This window comes from Elephas maximus, chromosome X (assembly GCF_024166365.1).
Source record: "Elephas maximus indicus isolate mEleMax1 chromosome X, mEleMax1 primary haplotype, whole genome shotgun sequence".
Taxonomy (NCBI): domain Eukaryota; kingdom Metazoa; phylum Chordata; class Mammalia; order Proboscidea; family Elephantidae; genus Elephas; species Elephas maximus.
Window position 1 is genome coordinate 96,906,806 of NC_064846.1, and position 21,686 is coordinate 96,928,491.

Here is a 21,686-nt window from a genome sequence, read left to right on the forward strand (position 1 = left end):
TATTCTTTGATGGTTATGGGAGGGGGGAGGGAGGGAGGGTGGGACAGGGGGCTTTTACTAATTAGATAGTAGATAAGAACTATTTTAGGCAAAGGGAAAGACAACACACAATACAGGAGAGGTCAGCACAACCAGACTAAACCAAAAGCAAAGAAGTTTCCTGAATAAACTGAACGTTTCGAAGGCCAGCATAGCAGGGGCAGAGGTTTGGGGACCATGGTTTCAGGGGACATCTAAGTCAATTGGCATAATAAAATCTATTAAGAAAACATTCTGCATCCCACTTTGGAGTGTGGCATCTGGGGTCTTACACGCTAGTAAGCAGCCATCTAAGATGCATCAATTGGTCTCAACCTACCTGGAGCAAAGGAGAATGAAGAACCCCAAAGACACAAGGTAATTATGAGCCCAAGAGGCAGAAAGGGCCACATAAAGCAGAGACTACATCAGCCTGAGACCAGAAGAACCAGATGGTGCCCGGCTACAACCAATGACTGTCCTGACAAGGAACACAACAGAGAACCCCTGAGGGAGCAGGAGGGCAGTAGGATGCAGACCCCAAAATCTTGTAAAAAGACCAGACTTAATGGTCTAAGACTAGAATGACCCCGGAGGTCATGGTCCCCAGACCTTCTGTTAGCCCAAGACAGGAACCATTTCCAAAGCTAACTCTTCAGACAGGATTGGACTGGACTACGGGATAGACAATGATACTGGTGAAGAATTAGTTTTTTGGATCAAGCAGACACATGAGACTATGTTGGCTTCTCCTGTCTGAAGGGGAGATGAGAGGGTAGAGGGTGTCAGAAGCTGGCCGAATGGACATGAAAAGAGAGAGTGGAGGGAAGGACTGTGCTGTCCCATTAGGGGGACAGCAATTAGGAGTATATAGCAAGGTGTTTATAAATTTTTGTATGAGGGTCTGACTTGATTTGTAAACTTTCACTTAAAGCACAATAAAAATGAAAAAAAAAGTAAGTTATTTTAGAATCTTGGGTCTCAGGCATCTTTAAAAAAAGATACCTAAAGTAAAAACAAGAAATATTAATATAAAACATATTAAAATAAAGAACCAGGATTGAACCCTGAGGGTCCAGTGGATTCCAAGAGCTCAGTGGAGGAAAGTCTTTCAGTTATGCCACACCACTGACAGAATTTCTTGAAACTCTCGAGCTGGGATGCTGATACTCTTGGTGATGTTGTCTTACAGTCTTGTTACTATTCACTGGAGTATGTACATAACCCAAGCATTTCGCCAAACTTCCTTAGTAGTCCAGGCAGTGTCTTGTCCAGAGAGAATTTCAACCCGCTTGTGATCTGCTGTGGTGCTGAATCCTTCCAGGTTTATATCAAGTCACTGGCTAGCCTTTAGCTTGCAGTGCTTCTTCGAATGCTGGGGAAAAGGCCAAGCTACAAGAGTCCCAACTGGGATTTGGGCAGGCAAGTTTTAACTCTCCATGACTCTGAGTCAGGCAGAAGGGGGAAAAATTCAAAAAGTTGGTTTGGAGTATTGTAGCCAAATATTAAAGGAAACTGGAAGAATTGAAAATTTGTTAAGGATTGACAATTTGGACAAGGTAAGAAGCTCCAGTCCAATTTACAAGTAGGTACCAAGACTGTTTTTTCCACAGAGGGGAAGGAAGTCAATTGTATCTTCACCAGACAAGGCAGAGCTTGCATACCCATATCCACAATTTATAAAGAGGTGCAAAATAACTCAAAGGTGATCAACAGGCTCGACTCTGATAACCTGGAAGTGTGCTATAAACAATGCATAGTTTTCCTTTTAAGCATAAAATTTTACTCTACAGTCACTCCCTTTTGATCAAAAATAATCTCAAAGAAAGATTATTCTTGATCTCAAAACAAGGCTGATCTCATGACAACATAAGAAAAAGACAGATAAATTGGACCTCATCTAAATTAAGAACTTTTGTACGTCAACAAAGTGAAAAGACAACCTACAGAATAGGAGAAAACATTTGCAAATTATATACCTGATAAAGGCTTAATATCTAGAACCTATAAAGAGCATATAAAGAACTCCTACAACTCAACAGCAAAAAGACAACACAATTTAAAAATGGGCAAAGAACTTGAATAGACATTTCTCCAAAGAGTATATACAAATAGCCAACAAGCACATGAAAAGATGCTTAATGTCATTAATCATTACAAAAACCAAACCAAACCTGCTGGTAAGTTGATTCTGACTCATAGCGACCCTATGGGACAGAGTAGAACTGCCCCTTAGGGTTTCCAAGGAGTGGCTGGTGGATTGGAACTGCTGACCTTTTGGTTAGCAGCTGAGCTCTTAACCACTGTACCACCAGAGCTCTGGCATTAATCATTAGGGAAATGCAAATCAAAACCACAATGAGACACCACTTCACATCCCCTACCAGTACCAGTTGCCATCAAGTTGATTCTGACTCATGGCAACCCCACATGTGTCAGAGTAGAACGGTGTTCTGTAGGTTTTCCACTGGCTGCTTTTTCAGAAGATTGCTAGGTCTTTCTTCTGAGGTCCTCTGGGTGGAGTCAAATTGCCAACCTTTCTGTTAGTAACCAAGAGCTTAAACATTTGTGCCACCCAGGGAGTATAGTTAAAAAAAGAAAGGGAAACAATGTATGTTGAAGAGAATGTGGAAAAATTGGAACCCTTATACATAGCTAGTAAAAATATAAAAAGGTGCAGCCACTGTGGAAAACAGTTTGGAGGTTCCTCAAAAAGTTAAAAAGTTAAACATAGAATTGCCTTATGACTCAGGAATTCCACTTCTAGGTATATACCCAAAAGAATCAAAAACAGGTACTCAAACCAGTACTTGTACATGAATGTTTATAGCAGCACTGCTCACAATAGCCAAAATGTAAATGTCTATCAGTAGATGAATGGATAAACAAAATTTGTATTGTAGGTTGAATTGTGTCCCCCAAAAAGATATGTTGAAGTCATAACCCCAGGTACCTGTGAATGTGACCTTATTTGGAAGTAGGATCTTTGCAGATATAATTAGTTAACATGAGGTATCCTTGTAATAAAAAAAGAAAAAGAAGAAGAGACACAGGCAGATACAGTGGGAAGACAGCCATGTGAAGACAGAGGCAGAGATTGCAGTCATTGCTGCCACAAACCAAAGAAAACCTGGGGTTACTAGAAGCTGGAAGAGACAAGGAAGATCTTCCCCTAGAGCCTTGGGAAGGAGTAGACACCCTGGATTATGACTTCTAGCCTCCAGAACTGTGAGAGAATAAACATCTATTGTTTTAAGCCATCCAGTTAGTGGTAATTCATAATGGAAACCCTGACCTATACAAGGTGGTAAAAAAAAAAAAATACAAGGTGGTATATACATAAAATGGAATATTACTCAGCCATAAAAGAAATGAAGTACTGGTACATGCTACAAAGGAGAAGAACTTCTACAGCATTATACTAAGTGGAAGAAAGCAGGGTCACATATTATGTGATTCTACTTATATGAAATATCCAGAATAGGCAAGTCCATAGAGACAGAAAGCCAACTGGTGGTTGCCAGTAACCGGGGCGGGGGCGGGGGCGGGGGACAATAGGACAGTGTTGGACTTCAGGGTAGATCTTGAAATGTTGTAATTACTGTAGTTACCCTTTATTCTTGTGTTCCTCTCAGTGTCTTCCTTTGCCTTGGTCACGTTGTGCTGACTTCCCCCATATTGTGTGTTGCCGTTCCCTTCACCAATACGTGTCTTCTATCTATTTAGTAATTTTTCCTCCCTACCCCTTCCTTCCCTGGTAACCATCAAAGAGTTTTTTTTCTCTGTGTAAACCTTTTCTTGTTGTTTTTTTTTTTAATAATGGTGATCACATACAATATTTGTCCTTTTCTGATTGACATATTTGACAAAGTATATGTCCTCCAAATTCATCCATGTCCACATTGTGAGATATTCGCGTATTGGTCATTATTCTTTATTGTGTAGTGTTCCATCGTGTGTATGTGCCACAGTTTATCCATTCATCCATTGATGTCCACTTAGGTGGTTTCCATCTTTTTACTATTGTCAATAATTATGCAGTGAACATGGATGTGCATATGTCTATTTTTGTCACAGTTCTTATTTCTTTAGGGTATATATTCTAGGAGTATGATTGCTGGATTATATGGAACTTCTATTTCTAGCTTTTTGAGGAAACGCCATACCATTTTCCATAGTGGTTCTACCATTTTATGTTCCTACCAGCAGTATATGAGTTCTAGTCTTCCCACAACCTCACCAGCATTTTTTATTTTCTGTTTCTTTAATTAGTGCCATTATTGTTAGGGTGAAATTGTATCTCATTGTAGTTTTGATTTGAATCTCTCTAATGGCTAGTGGTGGTGCAGTGGTTAAAAGTACTTGGCTGCTAACCAAAAGATCAGTGATGTGAGCCCACCAGCCACTTCGTGGGAGAAAGATGTTACAGTCTGCTTCCATAAAATTTACAGCTTTGAAAACCCTATGGGCAGTTCTGCTCTTTCCTAAAAGATTGCCATGAGTCGGAATTGACTCCACGACAGTGGGTTTGTTTTTTTTTTGTTTTTAATGGCTAATGATTACAAGCATTTCTTCATGTGTTTGTAAGCCTCCTGAATGTCTTCTTTGGTGAAGTGTCTGTTCGTATTCTTTGCCCGTTTTTTAATTACAAATGTTTGTCTTTTTGTTGTTGAGGTATTGAAGTTTTCTGTAAATTTTAGAGATTATAACCTTGTCAAATATGTCACAGCAACAAATTTTTTCCCATCCTGTAGGTTCTCTTTTTACTGCTTTGAAGAAGTCTTTTGATGAGCGTAAGTGTTCAATTTTTAGGCAGTCCCATTTATCTAGTTCATCTTCTGCCGTTTGTGCATTTTTAGTTCTTTGGTATTCTATTTATGTCATATATTAGGGTGCCTAACTTTGTCCCTGTATTCTCTTCTCTGATCTTTATAGTTTTTTTTTTAATATATTGGGAACCTTCCTATTGCAACACAAATTATACTTTGAAAACATATAAAACACTTTTGACTTCACTACTTGAATGGGAGAAACTACATTTTCTCATTCATAGAATATATTGAGAACATTTCTGTCCTACTAACACAGTGTGGACTTTTTTGTTTTCTCTTGTTTTTATTATTATTTTTTTTAATTTTATTGTGTTTTAGATGAAAGTTTACAGTGCAAATTTTTTATATTCAAAAATTTTATACCAAATTGTTTTGTGACGTTAGTTCCAATCCCCAGTGTGTCAGCACTGTCCACCTTTCCCTTTCTACATTGGTTTCTCTTTGTCCACTCATCCAGTTTTCCTATCACTTCCTACCTTCACATCTTAGCTTTTGGGCAGGTGTTGCCCATTTGGTCTCATATACTTGATCAAACTAAGAAGCATGTTCCTCATGTGTGTTAATGTTTGTTTTATAGGTCTGTCTAATCTTTTGCTGAAACGTGGACTTTGCGAGTGACTTCAGCCCTGAGTTAACAGAGTGTCCAGAGGCCATAGTCTTGGGGGTTCCTCCAGTCTCTGTCAGACCAGTAAATCTGGTCTTTTGTGTGTGTGAATTTGAATTTTGTTCTAAGTTTTCATCCCACTCTGTCTGGGACCTTCTACTGTGATCCTTGTCAGAGCGGTTGGTGATAGTAGCCAGGCACCATCTAGTTCTTTCCTGTATCTTTGGTTTCCCTTATTTTTTTTTTGCTCCAGGTGGGATGGGGCCAATAGATGTCTCTTAGTAATTTGCAGACTTTTAAGGCCCTAGATGCTACTCACCAAAGTAGGATGTAGACCATTTTCTTTATAAACTGTGTTATGCCAATTTACCTAGATATCCCCTGAGACCATGGTACCGAGCCCTCAGCCCCAGTAACTCAGTCCCTCAAGGTGTTTGGATGTGTCTAGAAAACTTCTATGCCTTTGCCTTGGTCAAGTTCTGTTGACTTTCACTCTATTGTGTTTTGTCTTTCCCTTCCCCAGAGTTACCACTTGTCTACTATCTACTTAATGATTTTCCCTCCCCTCCCTTGTAACCATCAAAGATTGTTTTTTTCTTTGTATAAACCTTTTCTTGAGTATTTATACTAGTGGCCTCATACAGTATTTGTCCTTTCGTGATGGACTTATTTCACTCAACGTAATGCCCTCCAGATTCATCCATGTTTTGCAGATTCATCATTGTTCTTTATCGTTGCATAGTATTCCATTGTGTGTATGTACCTTAATTTGTTTATCCATTCATCTCCATCCATTCATCTGGGCACTTGGATTGTTTCCATCTTTTTGCTGTTGTGAATAATGCTGCAGTGAACATGGGTGTGCATATGTCTGTGCATGTGACAGCTCTTATTTCTCTAGGCCATATTCCTAGTAGTGGGATTGCTGGATCATATAGTATTTCTATATATATTGTTTTCGATAGTGGTTGTACCATTCTGCATTCCCACCAGCAGTGTGTAACAGTTCCAGTCTCCATGCAACGTTTCCAACATTTATTATTTTCTGTTTTTTTGATTAGTGCCAGTAATGTTGGGGTGAGATGGTATCTCATTGTAGTTTTGATTTTCATGGTGGTGAAGTGGTTAAGAGCTTACCTGCTAACCAAAAGGTCAGCAGTTCAAATCCACCAGCCGCTCCTTGGAAACCCTACGGTGCAGTTCTACTCTGTCCTATAGGGTCACTATGAGTCAGATCCGACTTGATGGCACCTAACAACAACAACAACAACGGGTAATGATCATGAGCATTTCCTCGTGTGTCTGTTAGCTGCCTGAATGTCTTCTTTGGTGAAGTGTGAGTTCAAATCCTTTGCCTACTTTTTAACTGGACTATTTATCTTTTTGTTGTTCAGGTGTTGAAGTATTCTATAGATTTTGGAGATTAGACCCTTGTCAGATATGTTGTAGCCAAACCTTTTTTCCCAGTCCATAGGTTCTCTTTTTACTCTTGGTGAAGTCTTTTGATGAATGTAAGTTTTTGATTTTTTTAGCAGGTCCCAGTTTTCTAGTTTCTCTTCTGGTGTTTTTGCATTGTTAGTTATGGTTTGTATTCTCTTTATGCCATACATTAATGCCCCTAGTGTTTTACCTTTTTTTTTCCCATGATCTTTCGCTTTAGGTTTCATATTTAGGTCTTTGTTCCATTTTCAGTTAGTTTTTTTGTGTGTATGGTGTGAGGTATGGGTCCTGTTTCATTTTTTTACAGATGGATATCCAGTTTTGCCCACCCATACCCATACCCATTGCCATCGAGTTGATTCCAACTCATAGCAACCCTATAGGACAGAGTAGAACTGCCCCATAGAGTTTCCAAGGAATAGCTAGTGTATTTGAACTGCAGATCTTTTGGTTAGCAGCCAAGCTCTTAACAACTACACCACCAGGGCTATCAAAGATCAGGTGGCCAATGGTTTCAGGGAACATCTAAGTCAATTGGCATAATAAAATCTATTAAGAAAACATTCTGCATCCCACTTTGAAGAGCGACGTCTGGGTTCTTAAATGCTAGCAAGCAGCCATCTAAGATGCATCAATTGGTCTCAACCCACCTGGATCAAAGGAGAATGAAGAACACCAAGGACACAAGGTGATTATGAGCCCAAGAGACAGAAAGGGCCATATGAACCAGTGACTACATCATCCTGAGACCAACAGAACTAGATGGTGCCCGGCTACACCCAATGACTGCCCTGACAGGGAACACAACAGAGAACCCCTGAGGGAGCAGGAGAGCAGTGGGATGCAGACCCCAAATTCTCATAAGACCAGACTTAATGGTCTGAGACTGGAAGAACCCTGGTGCTCATGGCCCCCAGACCTTCTGTTGGCCCAGGACAGGAACCATTCCCGAAGCCAACTCTTCAGACATGGATTGGACTGGACAATGGGTTGGAGAGGGACGCTGGTGAGGAGTGAGCTTCTCGGATCAGGTGGACACTTGAGACTATGTTGACATCTCCTGCCTGGAGGGGAGATGAGGGGGTGGAGGGGGTAAGAAGCTGGTGAAAAGGAAACAAAAAGAGAGAGTGGAGGGAGAGAGCAGGCTGTCTCATTAGGGGGAGAGTAATTGGGAGTGTGTAGCAAGGTGTATATGGGTTTTTGTGTGAGAGACTGACTTGATTTGTAAACTTTCACTTAAAGCAAAATAAAAATTATTAAAAAAAAACATCAGGTGGCCATAAGTGGATGGGTTTACATCTGGGTTCACAATTCTGTTCCATTTGTCAGTGTGCCTGTCGTTGCACCAGGCTGTTTGGACTACCGTGGCTGTATAGTAGAGTCTGAGATCAGTTAGTGTGAGGCCTTTAACTTTGTTTTTTTCTTCAATAATGCTTGCCCCATGTGTCTGTCACTTTGTCGTACTGTGGGGGCTTGCGTGTTGCTGTGATGCTGGAAGCTATGCCACCGGTATTCAGATACCAGCAGGGTCACCCATGGAGGACAGGTTTCACCTGAGCTTCCAGACTAAGACAGACTAGGAAGAAGGACCCAGCAGTCAACTTCTGAAAAGCATTAGCCAGTGAAAACCTTATGAATAGCAGCAGAACATTGTCTGATATAGTGCTGGAAGATGAGCCCCCCAGGATGGAAGGTACTCAAAAGATAACTGGGGAAGAGCTGCCTCCTCAAAGTAGAGTTGACCTTAATGATGTGGATGGAGTAAAGCTTCCGGGACCTTCATTTGCTGATGTGGTACAACTCAAAATGAGAAGAAACAGCTGCAAACATCCATTAACAATCAGAACCTGGAATGTACGAAGTGTGAATCTAGGAAAATTGGAAATCGTCAAAAATGAAATGAAACACATAGACATCGATATCCTAGGCATTAGTGAGCTGAAATGGACTGGTATTGGCCACTTTGAATCAGACAATCATATAGTCTACTATGCTGGGAATGACAACTTGAAGAGGAATTGTGTTGCATTCATCATCAAAAAGAAGGTTTCAAGATCTATCCTGAAGTACAACACTGTCGGTAATAGGATAATATCCATTCGCCTACAAGGAAAACCAGTTAATGCGACTATTATTCAAATTTACACACCAACCACTAGGGCCAAAGATAAAGAAAAAGAAGATTTTTATCAGCTGCAGCAGTCTGAAATTGATCGAACATGCAATCAAGATACATTGATAATTACTGGTGATTGGAATGCGAAAGTTGGAAACGAAGAAGGATCTATAGTTGGAAAATATGGCCTTGGGGATAGAAACAATGCCGGAGATCGAATGATAGAATTTTGCAAGAACAATGACTTCTGCATTGCAAATACCTTCTTTTACCAACATAAACGGTAACTATACACATGGACCTCACCAGATGGAACACACAGAAATCATATTGACTACATCTGTGGAAAGAGATGATGGAAAAGCTCAATATCATCAGTCAGAACAAGGCCAGGGGCTGACTGTGGAACAGACCATCAATTGCTCATATGCAAGCTCAAGCTGAAACTGAAGAAAATCAGAGCAAGTCCATGAGAGCCAAAATATGACCTTGACTATATCCTACCTGAATTTAGAGACCATCTCAAGAATAGATTTGACACATTGAACACTAGTGACCGAAGACTGGATGAGTTGTGAAACAACATCAAGGACGAGTTGTGAAACGACGTCAAGGACATTATACATGAAGAAAGCAAGAGGTCATTGAAAAGACAGGAAAGAAAGTAAAGACCAAGATGGATGTCAGAGGAGACTCTGAAACTTGCTCTCAAACGTCGAGCAGCTAAAGCAAAAGGAAGAATTGATGAAGTAAAAGAACTGAACAGAAGATTTCAAAGGACCTCTCGAGAAGACAAAGTAAAGTATTATAATGACATGTGCAAAGAGCTGGAGATGGAAAACCAAAAGGGCAGAACGCGCTCGGCATTTCTCAAGCTGAAAGAACTGAAGAAAAAATTCAAGCCTTGAGTCACAATAGTGAAGGATTCCATGGGGAAAATATTCAACGATGCAGGAAGCATCAAAAGCAGATGGAAGGAATACACAGAGTCATTATACCAAAAAGAATTAGTCAATGTTCAACCATTTCAAGAGGTGGCATATGATCAGGAACCGATGGTACTAAAGGAAGAAGTCCAAGCTGCTCTGAAGGCACTGGTGAAAAACAAGGCTCCAGGATTTGATGGAATATCAATTGAGATGTTTCAACAAACAGATGCAGCACTGGAGGTGCTCACTCGTCTATGCCAAGAAATATGGAAGACAGCTTCCTGGCCAACTGACTGGAAGAGATCCATATTAATGCCTATTCCCAAGAAAGGTGATCCAATCGAATGTGGAAATTATAGAACAATATCATTAATACCGCATGCAAGCAAAATTTTGCTGAAGATCATTCAAAAACGGCTGCAGCAGTATATCGACAGGGAACTGCCAGGAAGTCAGGCCGGTTTCAGAAGAGGACGTGGAGCCAGGGCTATCATTGCTGATGTCAGATGAATCCTGGCTGAAAGCAGAGAGTACCAGAAGGATGTTTACCTGTGTTTTATTGACTATGCAAAGGCATTCGACCGTGTGGATCATAACAAACTATGGACAACATTGTGAAGAATGGGAATTCCAGAACACTTAATTGTGCTCATGAGGAATCTTTACATAGATCGAGAGGTGGTGGTTCGAACAGAACAAGGGGATACTGATTGGTTTAAAGTCAGGAAAGGTGTGCATCAGGGTTATATTCTTTCACCATACCTATTCAGTCTGTATGCTGAGCAAATAAAACGAGAAGCTGGACTATATGAAGAAGAAGAATGGGGCATCAGGATTGGAGGAAGACTCATTAACAGCCTGCGTTATGCAGATGACACCACCTTGCTTGCTGAAAGTGAAGAGGACTTGAAGCACTTACTAATGAAGATCAAAGACCACAGCCTTCAGTATGCGTTGCACCTCAATGTAAAGAAAACAAAAATCCTCACAATTGGACCAATGAGCAACATCATGATAAAGGGAGAAAAGATTGAAGTTGTTAAGGATTTCATTTTACTTGGATCCACAATCAACAGCCATGGAAGCAGCAGTCAAGAAATCAAAAGATGCATTGCATTGGGTAAATCTGCTGCAAAGGACCTCTTCAAGTGTTGAAGAGCAAAGATGTCACCTTGAAGACTAAGGTGCGCCTGACCCAAGCCATGGTATTTTCAATCACATCATATGCATGTGAAAGCTGGACAATGAATAAGGAAGACCGAAGGAGAATTGATCCCTTTGAATTGTGGTGTTGGCGAAGAATATTGAATATACCATGGACTGCCAAAAGACGAACAAATCTCTCTTAGAAGAAGTACAGCCAGAATGCTTCTTAGAGGCAAGGATGGCGAGACTGCATCTTACATACTCTGGATAAGTTGTCAGGAGGGATTAGTTCCTGGAGAAGGACATCATGCTTGGCAACGTACAGGGTCAGCAGAAAAGAGGAAGACCCTCAACGAGGTGGATTGACACAGTGGCTATAACAATGAGCTCAAGCATAACAATGATTGTAAGGATGGCTCAGAACCGGGCAGTGTTTTGTTCTGTTGTGCCTAGGGTCGCTATGAGTCGGAACCAACTCGACAGCACCTAACAACAACAACAATGCTTTGCTTATCAGAACCCTCTTTCCCTTCCATGTAAAGTTGGTCATTAGTTTTTCCATTGCATTAGAGAATGCTGTTGGTTACCTTGTACTGGTACAATGACAGACGCAAAGACTGATGGAACAGAATTGAGAACCCGGGTGTAAATTCATCCACCTATGGTCAGCTGATCACTGACAAGGGACCAGAGTCCAGGCCTGGGCTTTTTGCTGTTGTTGTTGGGAGGTTTTTGTTTTGTTTTATTTTTTGTTTTTTTACCTCTTCAATCTCTTCTTTTTTTTATGGGTCTTTTCAGTGTTTCTTCCTCAGTTTGTGTTAGTTTAGGTAGGTAGTATGTTTCTGTGTTTTCAGATTTCTTGGAGTATGATTTTTCGTAGTATTTTGTTTTGATCCTTTTTATTTCAGTTCTTTCTGTTGTTGTGTCACCCATCTTATTTGGGTTATTTGCATCCTCTCTTGCTTTTCTTTTGTCAGTTTGGCCAGTCGTTTGTCAATTTTATTGTTCCTTTCAAAGAACCAACTTCTGGGCTTGTTGAATTTTTCTATTTTTCTGTTCCCTGTTTCATTTATTTCTCCTCAAATCTTTATTATTTCCTTTCTTCTGGTGACTCCAGGATTCTTTTGCTGCTCTCTTTCTCTTTCTTTGAGTTGTAGATGTAATGTTTTGATTTTGGTCTTTTCTTCTTTTTTGGTGTGTACATTTATTGCTATAAATTGACGTCTGAGCAGTGCTTTTGCTGTGTCCTAAAGATTTTGGCACGTTGTATTTTCCTTCTTGTTTGATTTTGAGATTTTTTTTTAATTTTATCTTTGATTTCTTCTGTCACCCTGTGGTTTTTAAGCAAGATGTTATTCAATTTTAATGTATTTGAGTTTTGTCCTTGCTCTTCCTGTTATTAATTTCTACTTTCATAGCATGTGATCAGAGAAAATGTTTTGTATTATTTCAGTGTTTTGGATTTTATTGAGGCTGCTTTTTGGCCTGAAATGTGATCTGTTCTGGAGAATGATCCATGTGCATTAGCAAAGAGTATATACTTTGCTGCTGTTGGGTACAGTGTTCTATGTCTGTGAAGTTGAGTTGGTTGATTGTGGCATTTAGATGCTCTATATCTTTGTTGAGTTTCTTTTTAGTTCTTCTGTCCTTCACCAAAAGTGGTATGTTGAAGTCTCCTACTATTATTGTGAAACTATTTCTCTTGTCAGTGCTATTAGTGTTTGTTTTATATATTTTGGAGCCCTGTCATTGGGTGCATATATACCTATTATAGCTATGTCCTCTTGGTGAACTGACCCTTTAATCATTATATAATGTCCTTCCTTAGTTTTCATGGTAAATTCTGCATTAAAGTGTATTTTATCAGAGACTAATATTGCCATTCTGGTTATTTTTTGTTTTGTTTTGTTTGGGGGGGGCCCTCTGTTTTTTGCCCGATATATATTTTTTTCCATCCTTTGAATTTTAGCTTATTTTTGTGTTTGTGTCTAAGGTATATTTCTTGTACATGGCATATTGCTGGGTCATTTTTTTTTATCCATTCTGCCACTCTTTGTCTCTTTACTGATGCTTTTAAACCATTTACATCCAGTGTGATTATCAGTATGTACAATTTGTTGTGCTTTTTTTTGTGTGTGTGTGATGTTGATGGTTTCCTTGTTCTGCTTAGTTTTCTGTGCTGAATTCTTTTTGTTTGTGGATTTTCTTTTCATGTGTTTCATTGCTGATTTTGTGCTTACTGAGCCTTTCTGTTTTTCTTCTTTTTTATTTTGATGAGTATGTTTGTTAACTTTCCTTGTGGTTACTTTGAAATGTACATTTATCTTCATGAGTTTAAAGCAGTCTTTTATTTCTTGATATCGCCTTCACTCTTCTCCATATGAAAGTTCTATAACTACACCATTTATTCCCCCTTATTGTTTTGGCATTGTCTTCATTTACAGGTTGACATCTCTGGTTCCACTTTCAGTCCTTTAGCTTTGTTATATTTTTGAGAATTCTTTATCTGCGTTGGTATTTGGCTGATGCTGTCCCGTGTTCTAATTTTAAGTTGTTTTCTTATATCGTTGGTTCTCTGTCCAAAGGACTTCCTTTAATATTTGTTGTAAGTTTGGTCTGTTTTTTACAAATTCCCTTAATTTCTGTTTATCCTCAATTGTCCAAAATTCACCATCATATTTTAGAGACAGTTTTGCTGGATATATAATTCTTGATGGGTAATTTTTTTCTTTCAAGGCTTTGTGTATGTTATCCCATTGCTTTCTTGCCTACATGGTTTCTGCTGAGTATTCACAGCTTAGTCTTATTGGTTCTCCTTTGTCAGTGATTTTTGTTTTCCCAGAGCTACTCTCAGGCTCTTTGTCTTTGGTTTTGGCAGGTTTGATTACGTCTTAGTGGTTTTTTTGGGTGGTCTACCCTGCATGGGGTTCATTGAGCTCCATGGATGAATACTTTCTTGTCTTTCATGATATTAGGGAAGCTTTCTGCCAGCAAATCTTAGACAGTTCTCTCTGGTTTTGCATTCGTTTTTGTTTTTTGCCTCTTCCTGTTCTGGAATTTCAATCATGCTTAAATTTTTCCTCTTGATAGTGTTCTGCATAATTCTTAGGCTTTCCTCATTTTTCTTCATTCTTTTTTCTGATTTTTCCTCAAACAAATTGGTTTCTAGGGATTTGTCCTCTATTTCTCTGATTTTGTCTTCCATTGATTCAACTCTGCTCCTGTGTCCTATTGAGTTGTCTGTTTCTGAAATTTTATTTTTAAGCTTTCGGATTTCTAGTTGCTTTTTTTGTATGGTTCCTAATTGTCTATTTATTTTTGTCATTTTGTTCTTGTATTGTTTTCCTGAATTCTTCTATTGCTTTGTCTGTTTTCCTTGGTTTTGTCTGTGTTTTTGTTGATATCTTTCTTGATCTCTTGGAGAACCCTATATATTAGTCTTTTGGATTCCTTATCAGGTAGTTCCAGTACCATTTCTTTCTCTGGAAGATTTTCTGGTTCTTTATTTTGGTTTCTTGCTGGAGCTACCCTGTTCTGCTTCTTTATGTGATTTTATATTGTCTGTTGTCTCTGAGATATTAAGGTGTTATGATATTTATTTATTGTATTTTTTTTTTTTTTTGCTGGGTAGTGATGTTTTGATATATCCAAGTACGTGAGGTGTGCATGCTATTCTGGTTGCTAGTCTTGTTGCACTGGAGCTCTCACCACCTGTCTCCAGGTGGGTGGGGGCAGTGCTGAGTGCATCAGCGCAAGTCTCTGTTCACTGGTCTTGCGGGGCAGCTAAGGATGTAGCTGTAGGTAATGTGTCTGTCCAGCCAGTCACCTGGCTGTAAGTGGAGGGAGCATTCTCACCGATCACTGGGTTGGGTGTTGTGTGTGTGCACTGCTGGTTGCCAAATGGTCGAGTCGTGGGTGCCTGCATTGTCAGTCACTGGATGGGTTTTATGGAAACTCTCACTGATAGTCCTGGGCAGGCAGGGCTGCACAGGGGTGCTCAGAGTGAGCACAAGGCCCCACTTGCAGCAGCAGGCAAGGTAAGGGGGATACCTCTAGTCCATGGGTGCCTAGTAGGAGGGCGTGCCCCTGCCCACTAGAGCGTGACACAGGGGAAAGTGTGCCACTAGTCCTTGGGCCACCGGCACAGGTGGCTGGAGGGAGTAGGAGACACCACTGTCTGTAGGTCCCCGGTGCAGGTGGTTGGGCATAAGAATGGGCGTCACTGGTCCTCAGCCCCCCAACACAGTTGGCCAGATGAAAGGGGGTGCGGCTAGTCCCTGGGCTCCTGGCACTGGCAACCAGGCATAGAATGACTGCTCCTGGTCTACAGGTCCTGGCTGGGATGGCCGGGCTTAGGAGCAGGCATCACTGGTTCACAGGCCCCTGGCGTGTGTGGGTGGGTGGGTGAATGGAGGAGGGTGTGCTGCCAAACTACAGGCTCCTGGCACAGGTGGGTAGGCAGAAGAGGGGACACTGCCTGTCCATGGGCTCCTGGCACAGGTGACTGGGCAGAGAAGTGGGCACCACCAGATCACAGGCCCCCAGTGTGATTGGGTGGGCAGAAGAGGGGATGCTGCTGGTCCACGGGTCCCCGACTCAGGGGGTGGGGCAGTGGTGTGTGCTGTCAGACTGCAATTGCACGTGGAGGGATGAATGACGGGTATGGGGAAGCCCACAGGCCTCTGCCACAGGGGTCAGGGGGCATGGTGGGTGAAGTGAGTACATTTAACTTTCACAGAGCAGGGAGCACTCCTGCCTGGCTCTGGACACGGGTGCAGAGTCACTTCTGCTTGGCTTTGCCAGGTGATGGGGGCTTCAGCTGGGTACACTGCTTGCTTTGTCTCAATATGGCCATGCTGTGCAGGTTTGGCTGGCAGGGCACCTGTGATCTGTAATTCTCCATGTCTGCTCTTTTTGTACAGTCTCTCCTTCCAATTGGCACTCAGTCCTATTCTTCAGCCTTGCCTTTGATGTTCAGGGTTTCAAAGTTATCTATATCTGTTTCACTTGTTTTCTTGGGTCTTTATTGTAAGAAGGACATTATGAGGCATCTGACTACACTGCCATCTTGGACTACCTTTCCAGCTTGAATTTCTGGCATATCCCTGTCAATGTACTGCTACAACCATTTCTTAATTATCTTCAGCATAATTTTACTTGCATATGATGTTGTTTGATAATTTCCACATTCTGTTGGATCACCTTTCTTTGGAATGGGAACAAATATGTATCTCTTCCAGTCGGTTGGCCAGATAGCCGTCTTCCAAATTTCTTGGCATAGACATGTGAGCACTTCCAGTATTGCATCCATTTGTTGAAACATCTCAATTGGTATTCCCTCAATTCCTGGAGCCTTGTTTTTTGCCAGTGCCTTCAGTGCAGCTTGGACTTCTTCCTTCAGCACCATCAATTCTAACTCATAGCAACCCCATAAAGTTTCCACGGCTGTAAATCTCTGTGGAAGCACACTGCCACATCTTTCTCCTGTGGAGTCACTAGTGGTTTCAAACCACCAACCTTTCAGTTAGCAGTCAATCACTTTAACCACAGCGCCACCAGGCCTCCTTTTTTTGCCCATAAAATCCTTCAATATTGCAACTCAAAGCTTGAATTTTTTTTTTCAGTTCTTTCAGCTTGAGAAATGTCTAATGTGTTCTTCCCTCTGGTTTTCTAACTCCAGGGCTTTGCTCATTTCATCATAGTACTTTACTTTGTTTTCTCGAGCCCTTTGAAATCTTCTGTTTAGCTCTTTTATTTCATCACTTCTTCCATTGCCTTTAGCTATTCTACATTTAAGTTTCAGAGTCTCTTCTGACTCCATTTTGGTTTTTTTGTTTGTTTGTTTTTCTTTTCTGTCTTTTAATAACCTGTTTCTTTCTTCATGTATGTGGGGTGACATCAAGCTCATACATGAAGAAAGCAAAAGGTCATTAAAAAGGTAAGCATCTGTAGACCCCCCATTTTTTTGGTTGTTGTTATTGTTGCAAAACCATTCACAACCTGTAGCATTGGCCCATTCATCCCTTTTCCCCTATGTACAGCTTATTAACATCAGTTACATCAGTCATGCTGTACAAACTTCACCCATATTCAGTGCCACCTTTCCCATTTGTATAAACAAAAAGTGACTGCTACCTATTCTCTCCCCTGTACCAATAACCACTAATGAACATTAGTTTCTGTATATTTATCTGTTCGTGTCATTTCCTAAAAGTGAGAACATACAATATGTGTGTGTGTGTGTGTGTGTGTGTGTGTGTGTGTGTGTAACTCATTTCACTCAACATAATGTCCTCCAGGTTTACCACACTGTGAGATGTTTAGGGAACTCATTTTTCTTTATCGCTGAGTAGTATTCCATTGTATGTGTGTTCCATATTTTACTTTTCCATTCACCCATTGATGGGCACTTGGGTTGTTTCTGGTTGGGGTTTTTTTGTTCGTTTGTTTTTCTTTTTCTTTTTCTGTTCTTATGAACTGTCTCCCTAACTTAATTGTAGGCTCTGTAATGGGAGGAAGTATGTCTTGTATTGATTTGTATTCCTCCTCCTCTCCACTCTCCTCCTTTTGCTAAGACTTAATGTTCTGTTCTACTTAGCCAAAAGCTATTGATGTTCAGTAGGAGAACAGATTAACTCTTATTTGATGTGCTACAACAGCAGGCTTATAAAATGTAGGCATTTCATAATTAAAAAATAGCATCCAAGGATTTTCAAAGATGTCCCATATTTAGCTCTTATTTACAGAGAATTCATAAATGGACAAATGTTTGTCTTTAAATGGTTTCTTCCTGGTTCCATACCTACAGCCAAGCTATTCTTTTTCTCAATGTTTGCTGAGTTTACTTTCCTGAAGCAAATTCAGTGTCTAGTGATATTTTTACCAACTCTTGCTTGCCAGTGTACCTGTCTCATTGATTTAGCCTGTGAACCAGGGTATTGTTCAGAATATGAAATATTATTACAGAAGAGATTCCATGAAGAAGTTTATTCATTATGTAGGCACTGGACAAAGATTTCCTTTTACATGATGCTTAGAATTCAGTTTCAAGTGAAATATCAGGGAGAACTTACCAAAAAAATGGTCTAGATATTTGAAAGAAACAAGTATGATATAGGATGAGAACTTAAAAATAATTTATAATACATTCTTGATAATACAGAATATTCCTTTACATCTAATCAAAAAGGCTGAAGGAGACTGCAATAAAAGAACGGGTTAATGCTGGCCATAGGGTAAAGTGACATAATATCACCAATAGCAAAAAAGTTGAAGGACACCAATGAAGTCAATGAAGACAGTTTTTGCGAAGGAAACAAAATACCTTTAGAAAAGGCTGTTTCAATCTCCACTGTAATAATTACATTTACAGAAAGGCAACCACATTATACTGCCCAGGAGGTTTGGCATTTGTACATTCTACACTTTTTTATTAGTAACAAGTGCCAAAACTTATTCAGAAAATGACTTCTAGGTTATGTCATAGGGTCAGTACAGAGATAATCCAATCTCCAACATCTACATCTGGCTGAGCAAGATTGTCTTTAAGCCCCCCTTCTACATTCTAGCTTTCATAAAGTCTAAAAGTGATCATTAGTGTTCTTCATAATGACCCCAAACCAAAAAAGAAAAACCAAACCCATTGCCATCAAATTGATTCCAACTCATGGCAACCTTATAGGACAAAGTAGAACCGCCCCATAGGCTTTCCAAGGAGCAGCTAGTAGATTCAAACTGCCGATGTTTTGGTTAGCAGCCTGAGCCCTTAACTACTGTGCCACCAGGGCTCCATGACGACCCCAGGGCACGTTAGTTCTTTGAAATGATTTCTGAATCATCAAAGAAAGGTTCTGTTTTGTTAGTATAGTTAAATATTCTAATTCTTTGAAATCTGAGAACCTGAATGGAAAATTTTACCAATCCACCTGAATATTTAGTTTACCAAAACACTTCATTCCCTGATCATTCTAGGACGTTTGCTATATAATCTTCATAAATGAGTTTGTTTGTTTTCTTAAAAGAAGGGCGAATTGTAAGAGAATAGATCTGAAGGGTTAGATCCTTGGCTGTAAAGATTCCCTTGAATTGCTTTTGGCTGTTGGCTGTAGCAACTTGTTTTCTTGCAGAGATGAAGCATCTGGTTTTTGTTATCTCAATGATGCTGTCCTGGGAATATTACGATTGCGACGGAAATTTGACCGTATTCTCTATGTGGATTTGGATCTGCACCATGGAGATGGTAAGCCCTTCAGTTTCAAGGATGCTTCCGTGCTAGGGCAGCAGGCTTTTAATAGTGAAGCAGCTTCTGGGCAACTGATGAAAAGAGAAATGCCTGTTGTAATTGAAATTTTTTCCTAATTGGGAAACCTAAAGTAAGTATAGATTCTTCTAGCTGATGCAATTCCTGCTTTGCTGACCAAGCTGTTTTAAATACCAAAGCTCTTCAATAGAGAATTTTAAGAAGTAGAAATCTTAAAAAATAATAATAACCTCACCCAGTGTATTTCTGTAGGTTCTTAGTGCAATCTGGGGTTAGATCTAACAATGTTCTCTTCTCCTTTATGCCTTTCTCAAGATAAAATAGACTTACATTCTGACTTTTTCAACAATAAGGATAGCAACTTGTAGTGATCAGAATCTGTTCCACTTTCATTCTATTGCTAAAATATCTTCTCCTGTACAGACCCAGGGCATCCTCCCAAACTTTTAATAACAGCAAAATCTCTAACAATTTGCATTAACCCCATTAATCCCTTCTCAGAAGATTCCACTGAAAGGACTTATCCAAGCCTCCTATATACTTTGCATCTAGAATATAAAGCTTCTATAATAGTTGCCCACATTCTGTTTCTTTAATATATCCTGTCTGTCTATGACACGTAGTGTTCCCATTGATCCAGAAACACTTATCCAGTAAATTATTGGTTTAGGGTATTCCCACCCCTCTCCAACATTAGTGATTGCTGCTTCCATGTTTCCAGGGATTTTTGGAGACAAACTAGCACAATCAAGGCATAAGAGGAAAGGAATAGTATATACTATATGGCTGAGGTTAGGGTAAATTCTCTGCCAAAACAGAAAAAGAAGGAAGAAATTTTGGGAGAAACCTCTCCAGGGAACATCACCTAGAGGATGCCACCATGGAACAGTGGCAGAAAATAAAAGGTAACCAAGAGAAGAAGGGAGAGTTAAAACAACAAATAACATTGCTTTGAGAACCATGTTCATTGGATATCTGAATACTCGGCCAATGTAAAACATAGCCTTAGTCAAAAACCTTCAGAGACTGCTTATTGCCTATAGGAGGGGAAGGCATTGACCCACAGCTTGTTTTTGTATGGTCAGCAAGCTAGGAATAGCTTCTACATTTTTAAAGGATTATATACAGTTGCTATGAGTCATAAAGGACTCAACGGCAATGGGTTTGTTTTATATATATAAAATCTATTGCCGTCGATTCTGACTCATATCAATAGAGGCCTAGTTAGTTTGGAAAGCCTAAAATATTTACTATCTGACCATTTAGTTTGCTGACCCCTGACCTATAGCAATGGTTCTCAAACTGGAATGTGCCGTCAGGAAAACTGGGGAGCTTGCTTTAAAATAAAGATTCCTGGGCCGTGCCCACCAGTTATTCATATTTAATACCTTTGGTATGGAACCTAGGAGTCTACAATTTAGCAACACTCCAGTTGTTCCACAGGCCACACTTTGAGCAACAGTGATCTTCAAGGTAAAGTCCACACTCTTTATCTTAGCTTTCAAGGCCTGCCTCAAATTCGCTTCCTTCATCTTTCCAGCCTTATCTTCTACTACTCACTCTCCAGGCTAGTCTGTTCAATGATCCCTAGATAAATATCACTTATTCCCACCTCCTGACCTCATTTCACTTTTTCCTAACTTAGTTTTGTTTTCTCCTCCCTTTTTATATCTCTAAATTCTACCCATTAACTCAAGTTCCAACAGTAGAAGATTTGCCCTGACCACTCCAGCCCAAGTTTTCTTTCCCTTCTATCAAGTCCTGTATTATTTATATTTGCTGATTTGGTATTTAATTATATATTGTCTTATATTGTTAGTTAATTTTTGATATGCCTGTGTCTTCTCTCCCGTAGAAACTGTAAGTTCCCTAAGAGCAGATATCAAGTTGTTTACCTCTTTCTGTCCTCTGCAGTGCCTTCAACAGACATTATGCATATGGTAGTGGTTCAGTAAAATATGTTAAATGATTATGAAATTCTAACTATTAATATCACACTTGAGAATAGAACAACTCTATTCGAACTATATAAGAAGCCCCAGTGATTCAATGGTTAAGTATCTGGCTGCTAATCGAAAGGCTGGCGGTTTGAGCCTACGCAGTGGCTCTGCAGTAAAAAGACCTGGCGATCTGCTCTCATAAAGATTACAGCCTAGAAAACCCTATGGGGCAGTTCTGCTCTGTCACATGGGGTCTCTATGAGTCAAAAATCAACTCGATGGCACCTAACAACAACACTGAACCCTATAAGAATGAAATCAGGCTCTCACCTGAAACCGTTCTTTTCATTTGCGATGTTATTTCTACACCATTTAGAGTTTCCTGTTTTAGCCAGCTTTTA

At 40.0% G+C, this 21,686-nt stretch overlaps 1 protein-coding gene across 6 annotated transcripts in view; it reads left to right on the top strand.

The window, feature by feature from the left end:
* The window catches only part of HDAC8 (histone deacetylase 8), a 307,774-nt gene that overhangs the window by 81,228 nt on the left and 204,860 nt on the right, over window positions 1-21,686 (top strand). For all 6 annotated transcript variants that reach the window (XM_049873305.1, XM_049873306.1, XM_049873307.1 and 3 more), the window contains exon 5: window positions 19,212-19,324. In XM_049873305.1, coding sequence (XP_049729262.1) covers window positions 19,212-19,324 — 113 coding nt within the window. The remainder of the gene's footprint in view (window positions 1-19,211; window positions 19,325-21,686) is intronic.